The 25,879-nt window shown below is 38.6% G+C and overlaps 2 protein-coding genes across 3 annotated transcripts in view; one reads left to right on the top strand and one right to left on the bottom strand.

The window, feature by feature from the left end:
- Window positions 1-842, top strand: part of TMEM184C (transmembrane protein 184C) — a 28,707-nt gene extending 27,865 nt beyond the window's left edge. The window contains 1 exon segment of the mRNA XM_009327512.1: window positions 349-842. Coding sequence (XP_009325787.1) covers window positions 349-641 — 293 coding nt within the window. The 3' untranslated portion in view covers window positions 642-842.
- Window positions 843-4,461: 3,619 nt separating this feature from the next.
- PRMT9 (protein arginine methyltransferase 9) overlaps window positions 4,462-25,879 on the bottom strand; it is a 24,525-nt gene continuing 3,107 nt past the window's right edge. Inside the window, exons 3-15 of one of the 2 annotated variants that reach the window (XM_009327496.1) lie at window positions 25,540-25,612; window positions 24,755-24,967; window positions 24,115-24,263; window positions 22,550-22,786; window positions 21,811-21,978; window positions 19,778-19,880; window positions 18,503-18,609; window positions 13,817-14,009; window positions 9,868-10,051; window positions 7,125-7,836; window positions 5,564-5,717; window positions 4,988-5,110; window positions 4,462-4,782 (exon numbers count right to left, since the gene is read on the bottom strand). In XM_009327496.1, the coding sequence (XP_009325771.1) occupies window positions 4,567-4,782; window positions 4,988-5,110; window positions 5,564-5,717; window positions 7,125-7,836; window positions 9,868-10,051; window positions 13,817-14,009; window positions 18,503-18,609; window positions 19,778-19,880; window positions 21,811-21,978; window positions 22,550-22,786; window positions 24,115-24,263; window positions 24,755-24,940 (2,532 nt within the window). In that variant the 5' untranslated portion in view covers window positions 24,941-24,967; window positions 25,540-25,612 and the 3' untranslated portion in view covers window positions 4,462-4,566. The remainder of the gene's footprint in view (window positions 4,783-4,987; window positions 5,111-5,563; window positions 5,718-7,124; window positions 7,837-9,867; window positions 10,052-13,816; window positions 14,010-18,502; window positions 18,610-19,777; window positions 19,881-21,810; window positions 21,979-22,549; window positions 22,787-24,114; window positions 24,264-24,754; window positions 24,968-25,539; window positions 25,613-25,879) is intronic. The other variant, XM_009327497.1, reaches the window with a different exon arrangement.

The raw sequence follows: 25,879 nt of genomic DNA, 5'->3' as shown, positions 1-25,879 counted from the left end.
AACATTCCATACCAAATCAGTGGCAGCTGCATCCCTAGAGGATTTCATGGTTTATCTGGCACTTTGCTCTTTCCAGTACTCCTGACTCATTTAGAGTCTAGTTTTTATTTTTTTCTTTTAAATAGATGGATCTCGGGGTAAGTTTCAGGTGCGTTAGGTAGAAGAGAGGGATGTCCTTTTTGTTTTTAAATGGAAAGACATCCTTTTATTTATTAAAGCTAACAATGCCCATGTAAAACTGTTATAAACCAAAGACTCATCGTCTAATTTAACATGCCTATTTCAAAGACCTTGGTATAGTGCTGTATTAAAAGTATTAAAAAGTATTTTCATTTGGCATAATTCTAGGAAGGACGGTTTTGGGCCAGCCAAGGAAAATGTTTTTTGCTGAGGATCACGAACAAAACGAGCATACAAGTTTACTGTCTTCGTCTACTCAAGACCCAATTTCTGATGCTTCTTCAATGCCATCTTCACCCATGGGTCATTATCAGGGGTTTGGACACACTGTGACACCTCTCACAACACCAACGACAGCCCCTGCAGTCGATGGTATTTATAACACTTCTGCTATTCGAGACGCTGAGGAGTCACCCGAACTAGAGCACAATTTATCAGAGAAAGCTTTGGATAGAAGTTAGACTCACCTGTTGCTTGAATGCGTCAAGGAGTCTGTTACATACTTGCCACACACGTTCTGTTAATATGTACTATTGGTGATGAAAGTTGAAAAGCTTGGAAAAGCTACTGCGCAGACAGGAAGAGGATATTGCTGTAACTGACATCTGAATTATGAATCTATAATGGATGTGAGTATCTGTGAGTACCCCATGAATATAAAACACGCACACTAAAGGTTTCTGCAAAAATTTAAGAATCAACTCCTTAAACTGCTGATCACTTACACATCATGTCAAAATTGCACTGACTTTTATTAATACAAAAGAAACATTTGAAAAAAATGCTCTTCTAAAGATGAAGTGTAAGTACTACTAGCAATGGGAAAACTTAATTTCAAGAATGTAATTTAAGGAGGGCAAAACGTGGGGTAACTTCCACACCCCAATGCTGAATGGAGTGTGGGCGAAATGTAACTTCTGTACAGATGCCATCTTCTTTCCTTTCCTGCATCGCTAAATAAAACCCCTTCATGAAGATAATTATTACAGAGCATCAGTAAAGAATCTGTACAAAGAAAGCATTCCCTACCGGCCTCACTGTAAAATTCCATGCCCAGAACGTATGGTTGGTGTATCTGTTGTCCTTGTAGCTCATAATTTATAAGTGGTTTACATTCAGAAGAGACAGCCAGGGCGATAGGTTTTTGGATTAATACCTTACACTTGACTACTTTTTTTCCATCCTTCTAAAATAAGAATAACGGTTACTATCTTAAAATACATGGGGGGGGTGGAATAAAGGATGTCAAAAAGGAAGTAGAAAACAAAACTGATTTCTTTATTTTGGGCTGCAATGAATTCTTTAACACTTAAGTTTTTTTTAAGCTGTTAAAGCAGGATATCTTGGCAATGTGTCCGTAGTAATTTGTATTCATAAATTTGTGTGTGTATTTGTGATTATTGTAATATGCTTCTAGTATGGCCTAGATTCAAATGTAATAGTTGATTTTTTTTTTTCCCCACCACCACCCCAGAAAAGACCTTTGCTAAGGTAAAACTAAGTAGCTAGTCTAATACTGGAATTGCTAGCATTAGATTTCAGACCAAGAAGAAGTACACTTGGATCAAAATGTTATTTTGCAAAAACCTGACAAAATCAGAGGGGTATTGTTTTTATTCCATTACCAGATTTTTACTACTATTGCATGTTTGCAATCTGACAAAAACAACCTAGAGCACTGACCTTTTAAGTGACATCTGAAGTTTCTTTTTCAGCATTGTTAGCATTTACAGAATAAATGTTTAACTTCTGGCTGTCACAGTAAATTCAGCTGAAGTGCTTTTTTTGCAGTACTAGTGTGATGTAAATATTGCGCCTTACTCACTAGGCTGCATATTTTATAGCTGACTATGTACTTGCTGTATCTGAAGTTAGTAGTGGGAAAGTGCAAATCATAATTTTCAATTTGCCAAGTCATTGCCTTTGTTGTAAATAAGCAATTAAAGATTTTATTTAAACTGTTCACCTTCTTTCAATTTGATTTACTGCTACAGTACTTTAGAGCGTGAATGACAGGTGAATACAACTGTCCTCTTCATGGAAGAAGGGGATCGTAAGTGTAACTAGTACAAGAGTTTGTGCTTTCAGTACTTTAAGGCTTGTACTGAAAAGGGAGTTCTTGTTTGAGCTTATGAAGATTCAGAATCTACTTATTTATGCTTGATTCCAGGTATCTTTAGCCACATAATAGCCATGTTTTAGAAGGAAACAACTTGTAAAAGCTCACAACACCTGAGGACTTCAGTGCCCACTGTAGCCACTATTAGAAATAATCTGATTTCCTGCATGTATACAGGTAAAAAGGGGCACTGGTAGAAGTAATATCTGAAGGATCAGAGCTGATGGAAGCCAAGTAGCTACTGTGCTCTGTAAAACTTTTGACAGGAAAACAGCTAGTCAGGTGTCTTGGTTGCTTCTTTCACAGCATTTCTGGAAAGCTATTACATTATTTTATTACTACTCAGTTATTCCATGTGCATAGTATTCTTGCATTTTTTTTTTCTGGGAGAAAAGTTATTTTTTCATTGCAGTACCTTATAGGATCATACCTTTCCATTAGAGATTGCTACTGAATTTCCAAAATAAATAGAAGTCTTTCCATGACACCTACCCTGTCTTTTGAAAACTACTACAAACAGTATTCCTCAGCATGACCTATCAAGTTTATATTAAAAGCTCATTTGCAAGTAGTCCTTCATCGTTACGTTAGCCATATTTGTTCCTCCACTGTTTTATGCCTAATCTTCTCCCAGCTTTTAATCAGAAGTCTTAAAGATTACTCTTGCCTTACTTAACACACTGAAAACTCAGTAAAGGTCATTTTCAGCCCTTTACTTCGTCTCATTGAGTTAGGGTAGAATACGTCCCTAATTTTTCTTTAACTCATTTTGCTGTCTTATTAATTGTTAAAAAGCGTAATAAATATGCCTAACCACTATTATTTAGTGTTTTTGCTTTTATCAGAGGTCCTCCAGCATGAGAAGCCTAAATACTTCTCTATAAAACTGCACTTTGGTGAAATATCCTGCACCTGCTAGGTTTAGTTGTGTCAGACAGTAACTTCGATTTTACGGTTTTGTTTGGGTTTGGGGAGTGGGGTAGGTGGGGTTTTTTTTGAGAAAAGCTGTTTTCTATGTAGTGTGAAAAGCCTCTGTCCTACTCTAATTCACTTTATGCATTGTACCCCTTGGATAAAGGATGGTATCCAGTTACTTCATCTTCAGAAAACTTGACTTAGTTGACTGTTACCTCTGATTTGGAAAAAAAAAAAAAAAAAAAAATTGGAGACTTTTCCTCCACCCTTCCAGAAGGAGCTTTATTACAGCAGTCTATCAGGTGCAGGTTCAGCTGCAGGCTGGGACAACCACAGAGCTCCAGCAGTCCCTGAAATTAAACTGAGAGAGCCTGTCTGAAACATTTGACCTAACGAAGAGTACATATGGATCTTCCACGCAGTGAGATTCTAGAAAAATTATTTGTGGGTGGCTCTTCATACAGGCTGCCGTTAAGGAAAGATCACAGAAATGCCTCATCTACATTGAATAAACAGCACAGTATAAAGAAACTTAGCTACAGAAATATTTTGCTAACAGTCTTCCTCTTATCTCTACAGAGGTAGAGTCAATGTCAGTCAGAAGCTTTTGTTAGTCTTCCATTTGGATATAAATTTAATAGAAGGAACTTGTTACCTGCATTATACCAAAATGTAACGCTGTAGAAGAGATGCAGGAGTACTGTGGTGACTGATGTAATATTTTATACAACTTTCACATAGACGAGAGTTCAGGCCCATTGTATTACCAGAGATGATTCTGAGAAGTTTACTAGCTTTACCTTCCACCTGCAACTTGAGGTACTCAACAGCACTCCGTTTCAACTTTTTATAATTGTCTATGTGCAACACTAACTTGTGATACTGCAACTGGAATGGCGTTACAGTCCCTGCTACAAGGCTAACATCTCAATACACTTAACTGGGATGCTTTGGCAACTGAGAAGTGGAACTACAGTTTGAGAAACAAGGACTCTATCCTGAACAGCCACAGCTGTTATTTCTGGTACAAGCATCTGGATGCTCTTTGTCTTACTACAGATGATAGGGTAGCAAGAGCAGTCTGCCCCACTGTTGTAGTCACTGCAACAGCTAGCACTCAGGTTTTTGCTGCAGTGGAGACAATACCTCCCCTAACTGCTTGGTAAGATACCCTTACAGTGCAAGTTTTAGTCCATCAGTGGAACCTAAGTATCTACCATTAAAGCAACAAAATAGCCTTCTTGATCAGTAGATAAAATTTAGACTTTAATATATATTAACATCAGTGATGTTATGAACTGTCAATTTATGCATAGGTAATGAACCACAAATCAGTTTACACATGACATTCTTCACCGTTTAACTGTAATGCTGATATTGCTTTTATGGTGTTGAACATCAAGCACCAGTTCATTTCCAACCTGAACTTGGATGGGCTCATCGAGAACAACTGCAGCTTGTTTCCAGTGCGAGGACTCATCCGATGTATTCAAGCTATGGTCTTCATCTAGATGGATGTGATACCAGAAGGGAATTGCAGTGACTTGGCCAGACTTACAAATTTGTACCTAGAAATATTTAAAATATTAATCAGTTACACCCTTTTCAAAGGAGTAAGAAAATAAAGTAGTTCAAACCATTTCAATCCGTTTCAGAGATACCTGCAGATGAGTAAATTCTGTACTGAAATTTTCGGCCACGGTGAGCAATTAATGTGCAGCTCTGCAGAACAGCAGTTAAGTGCACTTCTAACTTCATGTATACACAACTCACCTTCACTTCTCTACTGGAGCTGTTCAACAGAGGGTTCATGAGATCTAGCCTTAAAAGCTCTGCTGGCTTGCTCAAGGGTAGACACGGTAATGTGGAGAGATCCAAACACACACGAACAGGTACCTAGGAGTATATACCATAACTTCAGGCATCAACAGCCATTAAAAAGTGGAAAGTTAAAAGACTTAATCACAATGCAAAAGTTTCTAGGAATTGCCGTAATGCCTGTAAGAGACAGCCAAAATGCAAAATACACCCTTCTAATCCCTTTTGAAACGTGACTGTTGGGATACAAGGCAATGAAGGAGATAGTAACAGCACAGTCACTCTTCTGTACAGTAACATTGCATCTTTCATTACTCAGACAAAACTTCTCCCACACCAGTTCCAAAGCAAATGTTACCCATTTGAGTTTATCTCAAGGTCCCTGTCTGGTAACATAGACCTCTCTTGATAACTTTGACAATATGAAAAAGTTTCAGCTCTTCAGTTTTCTTGCAGTTTACTCCAAAACTAAACAGCTAGACAGCTGCAGGCTTTGGAACCGTGCCTGGAAGACACCCACCAACTTCATACCTTGAACTGGTTGATAAAAGGGGCTATATTAAACCCAAGAGTTGGTTCTGTTCCTTGAACAGCACTCTCCAGTAACAGAGACTCTGATTCTACAAGCATCCCATATACCAGCACATACTGGGGGAAAATCTTCCCTCCGCTGTGAAGTAAACATCTGTAAAACGAGAGAGATTTCACCTCTAAAGCGTATCATTCAACAGGAACGAAAGAACATTGAACTACATTTACGAAAGGCACACTAGTTCTTCCTCTGAAGTCAAGTGCTCATAAGCATTTGAGTTTGATCCCATTTGACCAGACAGCTGTATCATCCAAAAAAGGAAAGCTTGTCACATAATACTAAAACTATGGAATTAAGTAATCTTTTCTCAGTGTCAGTATTGGAAATGGTGGTATTTTGAGATGCAGATAGCGGGATTTATTCATAGCACCAGCATCTAATACTGAAGGACTGGCAGAAATGCTTAACAAAACTGGAAGTCAGGAAGTACATACTGTTGGGGGGCACTGGTTAAGGAGGCAGCATACCCACAGGGAAACAAAACCTGGTGGGAATTTAAGTCACCCTTCTTTAAGTGTTTAACTAAAGTTGACAGCAATACAGGAGACAGCATTTTTTCCTGAAAAAGCACCTGAGCCTTGCGTGGTCTCTTGATACAGAATATCACGCTGCTGAGAGCAGCAACACGATAGAAGCTTTCATTCAGTGGAATATCAAACACCTCCAATTCCATACAGATTGGTTTAGGTTTCCTTTTCCTATAGCAGGCCTCTTTTCATAGGAATTGGGTGGCTAAGTACTGCGCTGTTGGATATATTTTCATGCCAACAGATTTGAGTCTGCATATGACAAAAGTCAAGAGTAATTTCCCATTTGTTCTTAGAGAAAAAAATAAATCTTTCAAGTCATTCAAAAATTTATTCAAAACTTAGGAAAGGTAATGAACATAAATCTTCTGGAATATTCTGCCATCGCTAAGCATCAAGATGAACAGAGAGGATTCCCTAGCACCACAAAAGGGGATAAACCCATTTCACATTGACTTTTTTTGCTACCCATTTCCAGGATTTTATTTCTCTTGCTCTGCATTCCTTCCCACCCCTCCTGCCGTGGGTAACAGCTAGCTTTGTTGCTGCCTCCCTGGCTGTTCTAACACCACGTGTTTGTCTTTCAGCAGTCCGTTTGTTCCAACAACAGCTGGACATGTAACTGAATCTGGGCTTTTCTAACCTTGCACTAAAAGCTACCTCAGCTATTACTAAGATGCTGGCTATCCTGGGAACTTCTGACAGACCAAGCAGTAAGATCTTCCGTTCCTATTCTTGCATACAAATTATAAAGAAGTCTATGAAAGCGAAATCTTGACACTTTTTTTTAAAAGATACATGTATACAATGGTCACACCAGAAACGCTCTGGGAGGTTCAATCTGTTCAGAAAACAAGCTTTTCCTGCTCTGCAGAACCAACGTGACAGTAATTTTGTAGGTAAAGTAATATTTTTCAAAACTTTTCAGATAATTACGGATTCTTAGGAATACTTTTGTCCATTTATACTGTACCTGGATATTGCAGCCTTTTCCATCACCTCCTGCTGGATTAAACCTGATGTCTCTATAACATCCAAGATAATAAAACTCCACAATTTGTCTGATTTGGGTCTCTGTAGCACCACACTTTCATCTTCTAAGTGGCTGAGCCAAAACTCTAATGTTTCCTTAGGTAAATGGTTAGCTTCTGAAATTACATTAAGTGCTGCCTGATGCTGTTCTTTCTCAATAGAACTGTAGGCTCTAACTGGTCCAAGTTTGCCAGCTATAATTGGCAGGATGGAGAAGCCTTCAGATACATCTAAAATGTACAAAGGATCAGGAGCCACATCTAGAGAGCTCTTGTTTTGACTCTCTTGGAGGTTCATCCCACTGCCGTGTCCATCAACCTCCATGGACTGCAAGTCCTTACTTGGATTTAAAGACAACAGCACTTTGCCCATGGCAGCTTTAAAGCATTCGTGGTACGGTACATTGTTCAGCAGGGCTATTTCTGTGGATTCCAACACACATACTTGACCGTTGCCATCCCGTTCGCCAGTCGTCTGAAGACCAGCCAGAGCATTACATAATTCAGCCTCATTGCCCAAACTCAGTGTGTCATCTCTGTCACTGAAGTCCATCCCACACTCTGAAGTCAAAGTAGAAATCTTCTGGATCTTCAAGTAGCAGTCTTGGCAGCAAACTTCCATCATCACAGTATCTCCAGTCTTCACAGAATAATCTTGGCAAAACAGCACCAAAAAAAAAAGTCATGTCAGTTACTTCACAGCAAACATCAGTGAAGCAGCCATGCGGTGCTTAAAAAAAAAAGCGCATTATCTTCGTTAGTTGTTACCAGTGTGTATGAAAGAATTGTTCTAGTCTGTAGCCCACAAGCTGAAATCCGCGACTGTGCGTTAACATTTGCCTTAAACTGTCCCGCACTTGAGAATAAGTGTATTATGCCTAAATAAGCCTATGATAAATAGGTATTACTTTAAGTGTTCTGTCAACAGCAGAGCGGAACAAAAACATACTGGTGAAGAAATTGCTTTTGTTTTAAAATGCTAAATATTAAATATTTACATTTTAATACCTCCTGTTGACAAAGGTAAATTTGTAGTTACATAGAAAACAATAGCTACAGTTTAGAAAGGGTAATTTATTAAAAATAAATTTTACTGGAACATTTACGGTGTACAGCCCAAGATGGTCTTTGGATACTCTCTGTGTATGTTCTAAGAAAGTAAATCCACTGATACAGACCAGAATTTCAAAACAAGAATGCTATAGTTTGACAAACATTTCTTTCAATGGCAACGTAGGCTAAGAGTCTCTTCCCTCCCCGACACTTTCAGTTGAACCAGCCTATGGCACTGCTGCCCCTACTGTCTATCGATACTAAATTAGGAGGAACTGTGGACCACCCCGAGGGTAGAGAGGCCTTACAGAGAGATCTGGATAGACTAGAAAGCAAGTGCCGATCCTCCACCTGGGACGGGGTAATCCTGGTTATACATACAATTTGGGGGATGAGAGGCTGGAGAGCAGCCCCGTGGAAAGAGATCTGGGGGTTTGGGTGGATGGCAAATTGAGTATGAGTCAACAGCGTGCCGTGACAGCAAAAAGGGCCAACCGTGTCCTGGGGTGCATCAAGCAGAGCATAGCTAGCCGGTCGAGGGAGGTGATTGTCCCACTCTACACTGCACAGGTGCGACCCCACCTTGAGCACTGTGCGCAGTTTTGGGCACCTCAATATAAGAAGGACATCAAACTATTAGCATGTGTTCAGAGGAGGGCGACCAAGATGGTGAAAGGCTTTGAGAGCAAGACTTAGGAGGAGCAGCTGAGGTCATTTGGTTTATTCAGCTTGGAGAAGAGGCTGAGGGGTGACCTCATCGCAGTCTACAAGTTCCTGAATGAGGGCAGCGGAGGGGGAGATGGTGATCTCTTGTCTCTGGTGACCAGCAATAGGACACGAGGAAACAGTATGAAACTGCTTCAGGGGAAGTTCAGATTGGACATTAGGAAAAGGTTCTTCACTGAGAGGGTGGTCAGTCACTGGACCAGGCTCCCCAGGGAAGCAGTCACAGCACCAAGCCTTTCAGAGTTCAAGGAGCATCTAGACAGTGCTCTTAGTCAGGTGATTTAGTTTTAGGTAGTCCTGCAAGAAGCAGGGAGTTGGACTCGATGATCCTTATGGGTCCCTTCCAACTTGAAATATTCTAAGATTCTATGAAACGGGAGAATGGAAAATGGGTGAATGGAGAGTAGAGGCTGCTGGAAATGACACTGCCACTATGTGTGTGCGGGGAACAGTATTCAAGTTGAGTCCCAAATGGGGGTGAGGGCTACCCCCTTCAGTTCTGTTTTTGTGACAGTAGCAAGTAACAAGTCCTACCTCACCTCCCCCACCTCCCTTTCATAAGTCACATCTTGACTAAGTAGAGCCAGTCAGTAGCCCCACTTTTTGGAGTTGCTCCACACTGCATTTAATTCAGTATAGGAATAAACAACTTAATGAAAAGCGTTCTCCCAGATCTTAAGCAGGTCCCTATCTGCTTCATAGCAGAGTCCCACAAACAAGCCCTGATGCAAGGACTGTGCACTACAGTCCAGAAACATCATCAGGAACCACCTCACAGCTACTTGCTGTTGAACTTCTCCTAAACCTATTTGCTGCCACTTCCTAATCTCTGAGATAACCTAACTAGCTCAAAACCAACACGAAACCAAGTTAACGTACTGCAACAAGAAAATCCACAGGACGTACCAAGGAGGCCCTGCACAGGATAGACTGCCTGTTCCCAGCAAGTTTCCTCACTGGGACTTGTAGATAGAGCGTGCTCATCATCAAGATGTAGTACAAACCACACCACAATAGCATCTAGTATTCCTCCTTCAGTGACTGGCAGGCTGAGCTTCCAGGGCTTTCTAGCTGCAAGGCTTTTCAGCTCCTGACCAAAGTGGAAAGAGAAAAAAAAGCGTGAGAGTTTCTTTCCATAAATAAAATGTGTTTTTTATTACACTAAGTCACCCAAATTTCTGTACCAGTCCATGAGGGCACCCAACAGAAACCTGAAGTTAACAAGCTGCTACAATACCAATTATCATCATTAGTACTCACTAGCATAGGAACTGTCTTCCCACATGCAAGTGCAATTATCCACGTGACCAACCTGCATCCATCAGCCATTAGAGCAAACATGCCTACATCTAAGTACACACATATTTAAAAACACTGAAAACTGCAAGAAAGGCTTTAGGCTGGCAAGGCTTGCCTTATGAGAAGTAATAAAAACAGAGCCAGTCTTTTGGGCCAGATTCAAGCCAATGCTTAGGCACATGCTTCACTTAAAACCTGTGTTCAATCAGTTCTAGATAATACTGTATATAAGCACTGAATTCGCTCTAACAGAGGTTCAGCAAAATCATTACAAAAACACTAAGTCAAAGATCTTTGAGGATATTTTCTGTGCTACCTGGGCTATAGGCTTTGTGTAAAAGCTCAGGCACGTACAATTTCACTACCGGGAAGAACTAAGATCTCCCCTAAAGGGATCAGGTTATAAATTCTCCAATACTCCTAAAAGGTTTTGAATATGTAACAGGAATTAAGCCTTCTTCCATGCACAATTTATATTCTTCAGTAATTACCTTCTGCTACCAACATTCACAAACATAAAAGGCCCAGCTTTAATGTCTTTGACAGTTCTGGCATAAACCAATTAACAGGAGGTCAAGCACAAGGGACCAAAGATTCTTTTAGTCACAACCACACTGCGTAGTAACAGCCTTTCCTAAACATCTATCAGCTTCCTGATCTGCTTATGTCAATATTTGTCCTCTCTAAGTTTCAATCTTAAAATACACAGGGCAAACAAGAAGTTCCACTCTAAGAACATGAGTAGCTCTCACATGCTGTATTTTTTATTTTTCCCTCTTTATTCTCATTCTGTGTTCTCCAAGAGTTGGTCTAGCTCTCTTCTCACAACTGAGAGATGGCTGAACAATGCCTGTGTTAAAATTACTGGATGCTAATAAAGTTCATAATAAGATCTCACTGCTCTTCAATAAAAGTGCTTTGCTGCTGGTCATTTTTTCTGTACATCCTCAACTGGAGAGGAAAAGAGTAAGTTGAAGCTTTTCTGGCAGTAAGCCCCCTGAAGCAAGACAGCAAGAGCACAAGCATGCATCTGTTTCTCTGTATTAAAATATTAATAATATTAATTATACATTATAATATATAATTATAACTACATATTAAAATATTAATACCGAGAAAAAATTAGTATTAAAAATATTCTTCCTGATTATTCCTCAGAATCAGCAGGCCCAAGGTTCTCATCCACTGGTTCTAGTAACTATAGTGTTACATCCCTATCTTGTGGCACACAACACTTAAAGACCCCACTTGAAGGCAGTTATTTCAGCTTTCCCTGCTCTCTACCATGCTGCTTATCCCATATTTATTCCTCACATTTGTCCACTGCATAAGCGTTTTTCTATTATTTATGACAATTACAGACTTGGAACAGCTCTAGCACATCAGGGTGGCAATTTATCAACTAGTGTAGTTAAAGAGAGAGCAAAGAAAATAAAGCAATGATGCAGGAATAGGCAGTAAAAACCAAAATAATGTGATGACACTTATATAGTCTGAATGAGAAAAAGGTAACTTGCATTAAAAAAAAGTAAATGGGACTACAAATAGAAGGAAAAACTACAGAAAGAATGCAGTTATCAAGTTTCCCATGTCTTGATCCAGAATTTCTCAAATATTCCACACAGTAACTTCTCGCGAAGATTAGAAAGAGCCAGTACCTGTAACTGTTGGCAAGAGCACAGTTCCTTTAGGGCCTGAAAGTGAGACTGAGCTTTAATTACTGGCTGCTAAGGTAAACACTCACTTCCACTCCCAGTGGCACTGATCTGCTGCCAGCAAACATGCACACAGGTAGTACCTGGCTAGGTGCAAGTGTCTGCAGCCTGTAATTATAGCCACATCTCATTCCCCCACCTGGGAGGAACTGAGCTGCTGCTGCTAATAACAGCAGTAATAAAATAATCAGGTGACTCAGCTGCCTTTTTTCTTTTTTTTTTTTAATTTTGACTTATTATTTCTCTGATCTGTACTGATGTCTTTAAAGCCTCCTACAACTCATTTTGAGAAACACTGTTGTACTGTATTTTAAGTCTTTTTCTCAGTTCTGTCAATTTAGGTCTGGATAGTCAGTACAAGCAGAATAAATATAACATCCCGCTCATTCTTTGAAATACAAGTTTAGAAAATGGGTCTTTGAAATTATCTTATTAGTGCTAAGTGATTTCTTATCTGAATTTCAATCTTTAACAGGTAATTCTGCTACTGTTTGTAAGTATAGGAGGGTTTTTTATTCCAATAGAAGCACAGACAATTTTTCTTTTTTAGCTGCACTGATTGAACATCCAGATGTGGCCATGACGAAACCAAAAAGAAACCAAACAAAAAAACCCCCAGGTTGAAAGTAACCTACCAGTGTCTGGAACTGCCATATTTGCCCAGTGACAAAGTAACAACAAACAGTAACCAATGATTCCAAATACATTAATTGCATTTCTTCCCTTTACCTTTACTTACTATATCTTACCATTTCATGACAGGAACACTCCATTAGTCTAACTGAAACTTCAAAGGAGCAGTTCTGAAACATGGCTTAAAGAGTAACACTGTTCTTTACTCTTTCAAATTATCTTTACATGTCTGCCAGCAGGCAGACGCTTAAGAGCAGACATTTCTCAGATGAGAGTAATAGTTTCTTATTGATGCTAGATGCAGAAGCAACATTAGGTCACAGAGAGATCGCTCCCAGTAGTATACTGAAGAGCCTTGTCTTCCTTCATTTTTAATCTCAGGATGTCAGACAAGCCAACTAGGAAAAGCTATTGATTCAGAAACACTGCAATTCCTGGCCAAGCAGTAGCCAAGAATAATTTCATTTATATAACAGAATCTATTTTAAGCTCTGACTCAATGCTAACTCCTCACCACAGGTCAATGAGCAGGAAACGCACCAGAGATCAGCTACGAGTGGCTGAGGTCCTTGCCTTACAGTTCAGGCCTATTTAGTATACGCATACAAACGTATTTTGTGAAAAATACATAAAATAATGCTACCATATTTTAGAATGCCATATTACAGAAATACCATAAGATACCAAAGGAGCCGAAGGGTGGAATCAAACTGGTTGAATAGGATAAGGTAATTTCTTCATCTCCCCTCTCTTTTATGCTTACCCATCAAGACTTACAGACATTTTTATGCCAGATGTAAAATAAATCCTTTCTCTTTTGTCTTTGAAGACTCTAACTTTAGAGGAACAAACTAAGTCAGCTCCACAACTGCATAAATCATTTAAGATGGGTCTATTGCATTCTTCCTCCCCCTCCCTGTACTGAGGCTGGTAGTTGTTTGATCCTGTGGTGAGCTAGTTTAGTCGCCTAAACTATGCCAAACAAACAAAGAACTCCACCTTCAAAAACTCATAGACTGTCATCTGATGAATCACATCGCCACACAACCAGACAAGTATCAAAACCAGCAGAGGATTTCAGTGCAGCCCTGCCAACTTTGCACTTGTGAACTGTTCTGAAACTGAACCCGGAAAGCAAATCAGATATGGGTCTCTCGTTATTCATACATAGCTTACTTATAAAGGACATAAAAAAAAAAAATCCTTACCTGCAGATTGTTGAAATCTACCGTCATTACTTGACAGGGTTCTGTCAGAGGTACGTAACCTCCAGGAATACGACTGAGCTTCTCGGTGGTGTAAGGTTCAACAGTTTCCTCTGAACCAGCAGAAGCGTATGTTGGGCTAAAGAACTGCACTGAATTTGACAAGCGCACACCAGCAACTTCTTGCATTCCCACTCTGGGAGTAAAGGAAAAAAGGGAAGAAATGAAACTTCAAATAATTTGACCAAAAAACCCACAGGAAATTCTTCCCAGCCTGGCTAAGTATTTTTAAATGCACAGAGCGTAAGAATAGAAAAACTAAAAAATAATAAAACAATTCCGTGGGGTTTTTGTTATGTTCAGAGCAGCTCTAAAGCACAGAAGCACACATCACTTTCAAGCATCAGAACTGAATGCTGTCACTAGAAACCGAGAAAAAGCCCAGTATGTCCTTTGTCAAAGGCCACAGACTTTTGCCCCCCTAAGTACAACTCATTGAGTCTTGACAGAGAATTAAAAAGCATATACCCTGTGATAGCAAGACAAATAAAACTTTTCTTCTGCTGCATTAGACAGATAATGAAGGTGTTTCTTTCAGGTGAACAGAATAGTCAGAACAAAGACAGATAAATATGCAACAGGAAAATGCATTTTTGGAGTCTTTTTGACATAAACATTTAATTTTGCAGTACCTTTATGTATTTATCAAGCACAATCTATGCAGAATAAGGCATTTTTCATAGTTACATAGCTGCAAAGGAAGTCTCAGCATTGATTTCTTGGTGGAAAAGGCTTTGACAACTCAGAATATACATATCCTCTCTTGTAAGACAGAAGATCAATTAGGTTTCTAGAAACAGCCTTATACGGAAAGCTTCAAAGAAGAAAGAATGCTATAACTGCTTTAAAACAATTACTTACATACACTGTCCATCTCTTAGGTTTGAGTACTTAAGATATATTCTCATTTTCAAAGTACAACTCAGGAAGTTACATGAGACGAGTCTTGCACAAGCTACACTTTAGATCACTCTGAAAAAGTACATTTGTCTGTGAAGGACCTAGTGCTTCCCATTTAAGTGACAGCTATCAAGCAAATCTACATTCTTATAGTGAGATCTAGCACTCAGAAGTTCAAATGACAACTAGTTAAATTTCTACTTCTAGAAATATTTTTAATTCTGAATCACTTTCTCAGGAACCTCCCCTCCCTGCAAAAGATCTCCCTACAACAAGTATGACTAGACAGGCTGTCTGATAATATTCTCATCAGATACCATCATCTCCTTGAAGCTCCCAGTCGCAGAATTGAGCAAGTTGCCTTTTGTCATAACCTGGATTCTTCGGCAAATATATTTTGACCATTACGCATAAAATACAAAAACGAATCAGATGCCATCTTTGGAGCAAATTCCCTAGCAATAGAAGTATATGTGACATATAGAAAGCACAAAGTAGTAAGTACTTCACAACAAATACTAAAAAAATACAGCAACACTATCAACCATTACAATCTTCTCACCTGTTCAGTGAAGTTAAAATATCTAAGTTACAACAAGGATAAGAATGTATTCTCCTTCATTTGAAATTGAATCCATGTATTATTTTAAAAGAAATACTACAACTAAACCAGAACAGCTGCTGTACGAGGCCTATATTCTGGAAGAGGTCAGCAGATTATTATATTATCATGAACCCTTCTGGCTTCAATACCTAAGCACAGAAGTAGAGCCACTTTATTGCCTCTCTTTCTGGGGCCTAATCGACTAAAAATAAAACACTAAAAAAATGTGAAACCTGTAATTCTTACAGTGATTTAAATTAGTAAATTAACCCATATTCTGGCATATTTTGTTCAAAATTACTAAATATAGATGCACTAACGTAGCAGACACGTTCTAGAATATTGTTTTACTGGTACATATGACTCTTGAAAGGTATCTAGTTCAAACTTGAAAAACAGTATGTAGTATACTCTGGTATCTTAAAAGTTTTGTGGAAGTCTAAATTTATCCTTAGTAGAACTCAAATCTTCTCACAAGTTTGTCGATTCATCTGTTCTTCTGGAAGTAAACACATTTCACATGGATGTGAAACAACCGCTTCAAAGAGAAAGCAATGACTTCAGGAGAAAGTTAAAGCTAACCATAAAAAAAAAACCAAACCCAACAAAATTACATAACACCACCGCAGAGTTAGGCCCTACAGTCATTCTAGGGAACACAAGCAATGGGTACAAGCAGCACCAGCTATAGTAAAAAAACATTACAATTATGACCAAAACATCAAGTAACAAAGCTACAATAAGGGGTAAACCAGCACAAAACTTTTTGTAAAGTTGGCTTAAGCGCACCAAAAATAGAATTACAAGAAAACCAATATGATTTATCTAGAATTTCACTATATCCTAGGAAAAAAACCCTAAAAACAATCAGAGCACAAGAAATGCAGCATAACTTAAAATTGCTAAAACAAAGGGACAGAACGCAAAGCAGAAGATCAGATCAGACACAGACAGATGACTGTGATATACAAGATTATCAACAATTGGAGTGAAAGGGGATTCCCTCCCTCAGCAAGATGAATCAGTGTTTGATGATAGATTAAACACACTTTTAAATGTACCTCAGAAACAAACCCTCAAGTATTCATAGATTTCTAGGCTCTGCATCTACTTATAACCGCTCAAAAAACTCCATTAAATCATGAGGAAAAGCTCAAAGAAAAGTTGTATTAATTGCGTACGACAGAAACTGTGCTAGGTGATATAAAAAGCATGAGAAAAGAGATACTTTCACACTGCTATTTCATTAGGCATCCTGCTCAGAAAAAAAATCCAAAACACAAAGTTTTGCTGTAGATCATGAAAACACTTAAGGAAATGTGGAGACATGCACATCAGAATAATTCAAAGAGATCTGGATAGTTTAAATATGAGAATAGGCAAGTGTTTTACAGAAAGCTTAATAGGACTTGTTAAAATAGACTTAAGACAGGTATTCTTACTGGAGCAAAAAGGAATCTTAAACTACAAAGGCAGGAAATTTAGGGTGAAGTTATTCTTCTTCCTACAGCATATAATTAATTTGTGGCAATCATTTTAGTGCTAGCCACCCAACCTTAAGTTATACTATTACTAGTATTAATAATAATATTAATATATTATTAATAATGGATTGTTAACTCAGCAATCCAAAAGTTACAGTATGTTAACTTTCATCCTGTTTAAATTTTGTAAGGAACAGTCAATGCCATGTTTCAAGGCAAAAACCTATCTTCTAATTGATGAATAATTAACTTCTGCTAAAAGAAACTTCTTCTATGACCATCTACTATGGGAACTTCTGTCTCTTTCTGGCCACTGTCCAGGTCTACTGCATTAGAAAAATCACTGATGCAGCTTCAGTACACTGAAGCTCCTGTAAAAGTTAAGTGTTTTCTTTAGTCTGCAACAAGATTAATCCTAAACAAAATACATCAAGTCCAAACCTCCCAGACAGAGACTGTCTCCATACAGCGACACTGTTCTAGAAGATGAGAATAAAAATGAATATGAAAGTAGCTGATACACAGTCAGAACTGGTCTCAGCAAGAAACCCTACTGTATGCTAGTTCAGAATTAGGCAAGGTACATACTCAGAAAGATAATGCTAGGTGCGGTTATTAACACTTAGGCTTTACAAAATCCTGTCCTCATTTTCTGAAAGGGTTAGATCCAGCAGTGAGGTATGGAGCAGATTATGAAGAGTGTAAAATGAGGATAAAGGCCAAGTGTTAATCCAAGAATGTCCAATACAGAAATTGAGAAGTAATTTTACTATGTCAAGGTTTAACCCCAGTCAGCCACACAGATTAACCACACAGCTGCCTGCTCACCCCCACCCCCACCCTGGTGGGATGGGGGAGAGAATCAGAAGAGCAAAAGTAAGAAAACTTGCGGGTTGAGATAAGAACAGTTTAATACTTGAAATAAAAAATAAATAATAATAATAAATAAGAAGTAGTAATGGAAAGTAAAACAATGAGAGAGAGGAAAAAACCAAAAACCCAGGGAAAGAAAAAAAAAAAAAGATGCAACTGCTCACCCCCTGCCGACTGACGCCCAGCCAGTCCCTGAGCAGCGACCACTCCCCCCAGTTTCTATACTGAGCATGACGTCACATGGTATGGAATATCCCTTTGGCCAGTTTGGGTCAGCTGTCCTGGCTGTGCCCCCTCCCAGCTTCTTGTGCACCTCCTCCCTGGCAGAGTATGGGAAGCTGAAAAGTCCTTGACTTAGTGTAAGCACTGCTTAGCAACAACTAAAACATCAGTGTGTTATCACATTATTCTCATGCTAAATCCAAAACACAGCACTGTACCAGCTACTAGGAAGAAAATTAACTCTGTCCCAGCTGAAACCAGGACAACTATTAAGGAATTAAATTTATTTAGTATGTGTTAGAGGCATGTATTTCAGCATAACTGAAAATCAAGAGTTTCTGATTAAGCGATCCAGAAAGTCTGAACAACAAAGTGTGTGTGTGTGGGGAACCTGGAAAAGGGGTGGGGAGGATGACAGCATAAATATGTTTAGTGAAACAGATAATCAGCCATTCAAAAACTAAAGAGAACAGTAAATGAAAAATCCTCAATGAAAACCACCAAATAACAAATACGGGTTCAAACTGTGCTAGCGTTTAAACATACCTGTGATGTCTACGTATCTCTTTGCATTCCACTGCCATCCCAAATATTGTAGCACTTCCAGGAATAACTCTGCCATAGTCTCCAGTACTGACATCTTGATTTTTAGGCTGTGAAAACATGAATAACAACACACAATGAGACAGTGACCTATTTCTACCATTACTGCAAAGCCTAGGTTACATATTAATAAACCATTCAAGATGACAGTCAAAACATCAGTAAGTTCTTACTGTCTAGTAAAGTTTCTGGTTTTTGTCATTCCACTTGACCATTAAAGGAGTTTCTTAAATACTGTTTCAATATATCCACGCATCAGCTTTACTTTTCAGTCTATTACTTCCTCTGTGTAATTCTAAAAGTGTTTTTTTAATTTGTATCCTGTCAGAATATATTGAAACATTTGGGGACCTTTCCTTTATGCATCATTCCTATACTTAACACTAGAGGTCATCAGTTTCAGTTCAGTACAATAAAAAAGCTTTTAGCCAGGTAAGACTTTTTTTTTTTTAAATTAGTTGGAATCAAGGCAACATCAGAATAAAAGAGAAGTCCTTCTATTTCATAAGACCTAACAGAGGTTAATCCACATAAGACTCTTGTCATATTACTTTGCTTAATGTATGCTAGCTAAAATGCAAAATACATAAAGTAAAATCCAAGACCAAGTGGAATTGTTCGGTCTTGCAAAAAAGTTCAAAGTTCGCAAAAATAAATTAAGAGCATAAGCATATGACATATTTACCAAATTATAATTGATTGTTCCCTAGTGTTATGATGACAAATAATTCTACTATAATTCAGCATTTTCTGCTTAGACTGACGTGACTTTCTGCTACTAGTTGTATCTCAAAATGACTGGGTTATAATCAAACTTGCAGGAAAACAGCGCTTTTAAAACACACACAACCCCCTTTGGTGTTACTTACAAAGAGGGGGGAGGGGAAGGAATGAACAGTGATCAAGAGTGAACCATCTCTGTATGATGGAAGGTTACATCAGGGAAACATGCATTGCAAGTACCTGTCTAAGAACACGAGCTCACAGTAGTACAACCTATGCAGCTGCCTCATTGCCTTTCACCAAAATCAAATTCATAGATCAAACCCAGATCGCTCATTTTTAAAATACCAATAGGTATGAAATATTTACAAGACAGTTGTTCCTCATTCACCTGTCTCTCTGAATGTGTGCATATGTGCACACACACGTATATGCATGAATATATATCAAACAAAACCAGAATCCTATTTATACATATGTACCCACATCACCTACCATTGGTTGTAAAAGTAGATGTTCCCAAGCATGTATCAAGCTCTCCACAATTCCTTCTCCAAATAAACCAGCATCAACTGTTTCTGTGACAACCAAGGAAACTCTAGGTAAGAAAAAGAACACCATGAAATATAGTGTATAACACACATTCCTGTTAACAATGATCCTTTTAAAGAAAAAAAAAAAAACACCACCACCATACTGAGCTCAGAGCAAAACTTCTACCAGTGTTCTGAAGTTTCAATACAGATGGGCAATTTAATTCTTCCAACAAAATGACGTGTTTTGAATTGTTGTTAGAAGTTATTCAAGATGCAGGTAAAAGAGAATAAATATTGGGCAAGAGTTTACCGCAAAACTTCTTGTTCAGCATTTATAAATAAATTGTGTGGGAAGACTCTAGTCAAAACAGGAAGATGTTTCAGCCTGGACACACAGCCAATGACACTGCAGAATATGTATTTTGCCTGAATCTTGTGCAGAAGTATGCATCCATGCATGTGTGTTAAAAAGGAATTAAAAAAACCAACCAAACAAACTGTAATCAAAGCACAATAAAATTACTATGCAGACTAATGGACCCTAAAATCCTAAATCCTTTGGATTTAAACCAAAAAACATAGAGCATGATAAGACAAGACATTTCCAGAACAGTAACAATTTATTCCTGACAGATGACACCCAGTAACTCACCATATACACTAAGAAGATACATATGATCAGTTACTGTAGCTCAGCTGACACAATTAGACAAGGCTTGACTGGCCTGCTAAACCACGGGAGCTTCATCATTTCAGATTATGAGCCTGTACCATCACCAAACACTTTATTAAATGTCAGTAATTAGAAGTAAAATGGATTATTTCCTTCCCATGTTTAATCTGCATCCCTAGTAGCAGTGAGCTGAAGTGATAAACCAGTCCTTTGCATATACCAAAACAAACAAAAATGCCCTCACATTTCCACCTGCTAAAAATTTACAGATCCTCCTGAAGAACGCCTGCTGAATGGGATAGTGAGCAAGGAGGAGCAGGGTAGCATAAAAAGCCTAGGTCACATACTGAAAGCTGTAGTGCTGATCAAATTCTAATTTGCCAAGAGCAATTCCAAGCTGCTGGTTTGTCCCAGTAGTTCTTACCATGCTTTAGAAGACATTACTTAACATTGGAAAAATAAGCTGCTTAATTTTCCAAAGCACATGGATCTCTGCTATACAGACAGGTGGGCAGAAGTGTATAGACACACAAAAAGCTCAATAAAAACACAAAAACCTGTTCTCACAGGACAAATTGCAACACCCTTCCACTGAATTTTACTCCAATATCTAAAGCCACACTCAAAGCCCTACGGATCCCTCCCATGGCAGGGTGCTCACATTCACAGCTAGAGTCAGCCCAGCCACCACCAGCCTTCCAGATGCAAACAACCAGGAACCCATGCACATGACATGGCACCTTCTCGCCTCCAAACACAGTAGCACTCTCCTTAGGGGACAGAGGGGAGGGGAGGTTTTCCCTCACTCCCTGATCAGAAGAGGCAGACAATCTGCAATTTCTGATCTCTCTGACAAATACAAAAGTTGACGTGGAGTTGCAGGGGCGTGGTATGTCCCAGAAACAGTCTTCCTTTGCAGGCCGTATTACACACCTCCATCCTATTCATGGGCTGCAGAAGTGAGCCACAAGTTGTTAAGTATAAAAGTGTGTTAAAATGACTTTTATGATGTAGTAATCTAATTTCTCTTTTCCTATTGCTGCAATATAATTGCATATGCCCCAAAGCTCCCACCATCATAAAATTAAACTCCTTAACGTATGACATTGTTGATCTACCATAGAAATTAGTACAATTTAAAGACGACGTTATCATTTCTGCACTGCTCTATAAAAACATAAAACATACAGAGAACCTTCTCACATTATGGGTAATATCACAGGCAAAGTTATTTCCTGTTTAGGTCTCAGGGTACTTTCTGTTTTCTTGAAATTAAGAGCATATTAAAAATACTATCACCACAGAGCACAACAACGTACCTTTCAGGTATGTGCTTTGGAATTTCTATATCAAGTGACTTCAAATGCAGAAGTTTGATCTCTCTTTCCATATTATTTGCTGCCACCACATCACGGGCAAGTTCATACATGGTTTTTGATAATTCACAGGCATAGACAGAAGATGCTCCTGCCTTTTTTGCAAACATACTGAAAAACAAGAATCAGGGCTTTTCCCCTCCAGTTTAAATCATTTTAGGTAAAGCATGACAAGATACTGAGTTTTCTTAAGTTCTATTTCCGCATCTGCTTCATATTTCTACGAAAACAGTTCAAGTCTAAAAATCATCATTAAGTGAACTAGTATCTCTTCTGTGAACACTGATATCCTCTTGATATGCTATCACCAAAAAAAAAAAAAAAATTTACAGGTAGCATAAGGATACTCCCCCAGCTATACTAAATCCACTCTTTATACTAGACTCAACACTTAAAGACAGGACACATGACATTACAACTCCAAAACCAACATGAGTAATTCAATTTATATACCAGTTATTGGCACAAAAAGCATCTGCAACAAATAATTAAAAAAGGGTTGAAAAAATACTACTAGACACTAACCTTCAGACTCACTGACTTCGGAAAGTTTTGTTTCCTTTCTTAAGTTTTGTCTCAATAAAGGCATGAAAGTAATTATTTTTTTCACTAGCAACTAAATTTTGTTAGACAACAAGTATGTTTCTATTAAGTTCATGTTAAATATGCACTTATGACACACCTCAAAATTCCTGTTCCTGTTCCAATATCAAGGACAGATTTGCACCCTGAGCGGACAGCATTCTCAATCGCGTTTAGGTAAGTAAGGTTCCTCTTGGTATCGTTGAGCATGATGAAGTGCCAGCGCTCCACAAGCCAGTTTGCAACGCGGTAAAAATTCTCCTTTGCATCAGCAAAGTCTGGGTTAAGCTTCACTGCTTTATGAAAATACCCAGCTGCTTCATCTCTAAAGCCCATTCTAATAGTAAAAATGACAAATAAATAGAAAGCATGCATTCAACTGCCAAGTATTTGTAAATATCTGTGGGTCTGTAAAGAGGTATTACATCAATTAAAACACAATGAAAATATTTCTAAAGATAATCTTTCTAAATACTGATATTACTTTATGAAAAAGAATGACTTACAGGTCTACATCAAATCACTTTAAAATGCAAAGGTAGTCCAAAAATACCATTGTGTGCAAGCGTCTTCATCCACTACTACATCCTTTGACAAACTAGAACAGATTTTACAAGAACTTGCTGCAACAATGTGACAGCAGTAACTCTGCAATCCAGTCTCACAGATTTTCAAGTCAAGAGAATGCTACAAACCTCAAAACCGTTTTACCATATTTAACTGGAACATATTGGAAAACAAATAAATTTTGAGTTGCCAGTGCTTGCACTAAGTGGCAATTTTGAAACTAAGTTGTGAACTTGAAGCAAGTTTTTATGATACCTATAGCATATTCTCAAATCAGACAGCACTTAAAAAACCCAAAATCTATGAAATGCAAGAAACATGTACATTTTAATACAATGCTGGGAGAGTTGTTCCTTAAAACAAACAAACAAAGTAATCACAAAAAGCAAACCCAATTAAAACTATTCTGGATCCACAACCTATGATTTCACTCTTAAAATTCCAGCCTCAGAAGACCTTAGAACCCTGAGCAACAGCAAAGCACCGTGTCTTCCACTGTTTGGAGAAAGCAGGAAAAGAATGCTTTACACTAATAAATAAAAGCATAAGCTCAAACCATTTAAGAACAGCCCTACACAGTACAGTATACACAACCAGCTTCTTCACTTCAAAGGTCTGTAACGTGTGACCTCAAGAAGGACCAGAATTAAAAGACAGTATTCAAAGGCAGTAGTTCTCAGGGATTTAACAGGAAAAAAAGGAAGAACTTAAAAAAATTGTAGGTTAACCACAACAATAGTTAACACAGTGGCTCTGAACAACTTTGGTCTCTTTTTTGTTTAGTAATTCCTTAATAAATTGTTAGAAAATATTTGAAGGCAGCGCTTTTTCTTTTAAGTTTTTACTTCAGTAAAAGTGCTTTTACTTTTTTTCTTTTACTTTTGCGTGACTATCAACATTTATTTTAGCATTGGCTGCCCTATTTTAAGCTGACAAACAGATGTGAAGTTCAACAGAACACACTATACAGCATTAAGCATATGCTTGCATTTACTTCTTTTATGCACATTTTACGTTCTCTGCTGAATTGGGCCTTGTTTAGTAACATACAATACTAAATGTGAACCTTACAAAAACCGAATATACATTACCACAAACCTGAAAAGATGTTCTCCCATACTATTACATATCACTTCATCATTCGGATACAGTTCAAGTGCTTGTTCATAACAGTTAAACAGATCTTGAATCCGTGCCAGAGAATCTAGCTCTTCTGCCCATTTAAACAGAGTAAACTGAAATGTTTCCTAGAAAATAAACATACACCACTGAGTTGCCATTAGTTACCTGAGGTAGGGAACTGAGCCCTGAAAACAGGTAGAGGTATCCTGACATGCACCTGAACACCCTCATTTCCCTAAGCTGCAGCATACAACTGTTTGCTATCATCCCAAGTTAGTTGGCTCACTTGAAGAAGCAGAGTATCATCACCCAGCAGTGTATACTAAGAGCCTGAGTGTATATTAATGCATGCTATACTACAAGCCAATACTAACAAGTCCCTATTTTTATTGAAGTTAGTTACAGACTGAAAGTGTATCAATTCCCTTCCCACAGGCATACAGAGCTTATTAAACAAGTTACTGTCTGTCTCCATTATTACTGTTTTCTGCTTTTATTTTGAAGACTGAATAGGAAATTAGTTACATACAACAAATCACAAGCACAAGACATGTCACAAAGCCTCAAGAGGAATACGGTAAATAAAATTGTTTCAAGCAATTCAAAGAGCACTTACTTTGACACTAGCTTTTAACTCAGGAGCTAGATTTAGTACCAGGAGATAATGAGCATATGCAGTTCCAAAATCCTGGTCCTCCAGGCAATGCTGAGCACTCTGCAAAGACCTGGAAACCAACTCCCGCCTGCCGGCTTCCTGACCACCTCTGTGGTTACAATGAAATTTAGCGTTTGAGTTGGGCATTCTGAAGGATGTAAATACTCGCTCTTCCTAAAAAAAAAAAAAAAGTTGTGTATACTGTAGGGGAAAACAGTTGCACACAAAGCTGACAGACCAAACAACATTTTAATTTTCACTGGCATTAGTAAAAACATCCTCCTTCCCCACAAACCCTAAGCATTCAAAAACATGCTCATCTTTATGCCATGGATAATTCCATCAACTTTTGAACAGTGAACACTCGTTTTAAAGTCAAGCGCACATCACGTTTATGTTAGACCAGGTCCTGGAAACAGGTTACACTTCTTTGCTTTATAAAATTAGGTTTTGTAATACATATTTTAGCATGTCTCCGAGCAAACAGTTTTGCACACTGTAAGCTCATGCACTCGTGAGTTTCATAATCAACCACAAAATCGGCTGGTTAAAACTCTTCAACTTCAACAACAACGTCTTCATAAAGCAAAGACTCCCAGAAAAAGAGCTAACGAGCTCACAGCCTATTTTACACAAGGCAACATGACTATTTTTCCCCTTAAGAAAACGTTAAAGAGTTATCAGAATCAATATGCACGTTTTTATAACTGCCTTGGTTACCACTTTAACTTTTAATGCTTACTTACGTAAGAGGGCCTAATACCGCCTTCAGTATTTTCAGATGTATCCTAAAGCTGAAGAACGTGACGTTACACGGGGCTGCAAGAAACACAGCACCATCACAACAGAGCTTTTTTTTGTTTGTTTTCTTCTCAAAAAAACCCCACCAAACATCGGCCGCCTCTCAAGCGAGCACCAGCAATTCACACAGGGTCTCGCAAAACCAGGGAGGGCCCTGCAAACTCGCCTGCCGTACAGATTTGGGGGCCCGGGGGCAGAGAGGACGAGGGGGCCGGCTCCGACCGGCGGGGAGCGGAGCGCGGCGCTGCCGGAAAGCCTCGCAGGCCGCACTGCCTCCAGACACCG

Source organism: Pygoscelis adeliae, unplaced genomic scaffold (genome assembly GCF_000699105.1).
Source record: "Pygoscelis adeliae isolate BGI_AS28 unplaced genomic scaffold, ASM69910v1 Scaffold157, whole genome shotgun sequence".
NCBI lineage: Eukaryota > Metazoa > Chordata > Aves > Sphenisciformes > Spheniscidae > Pygoscelis > Pygoscelis adeliae.
The sequence above is the reverse complement of the archived record's forward strand: the minus strand, read 5'-3'. Positions and strand labels throughout refer to the sequence as shown.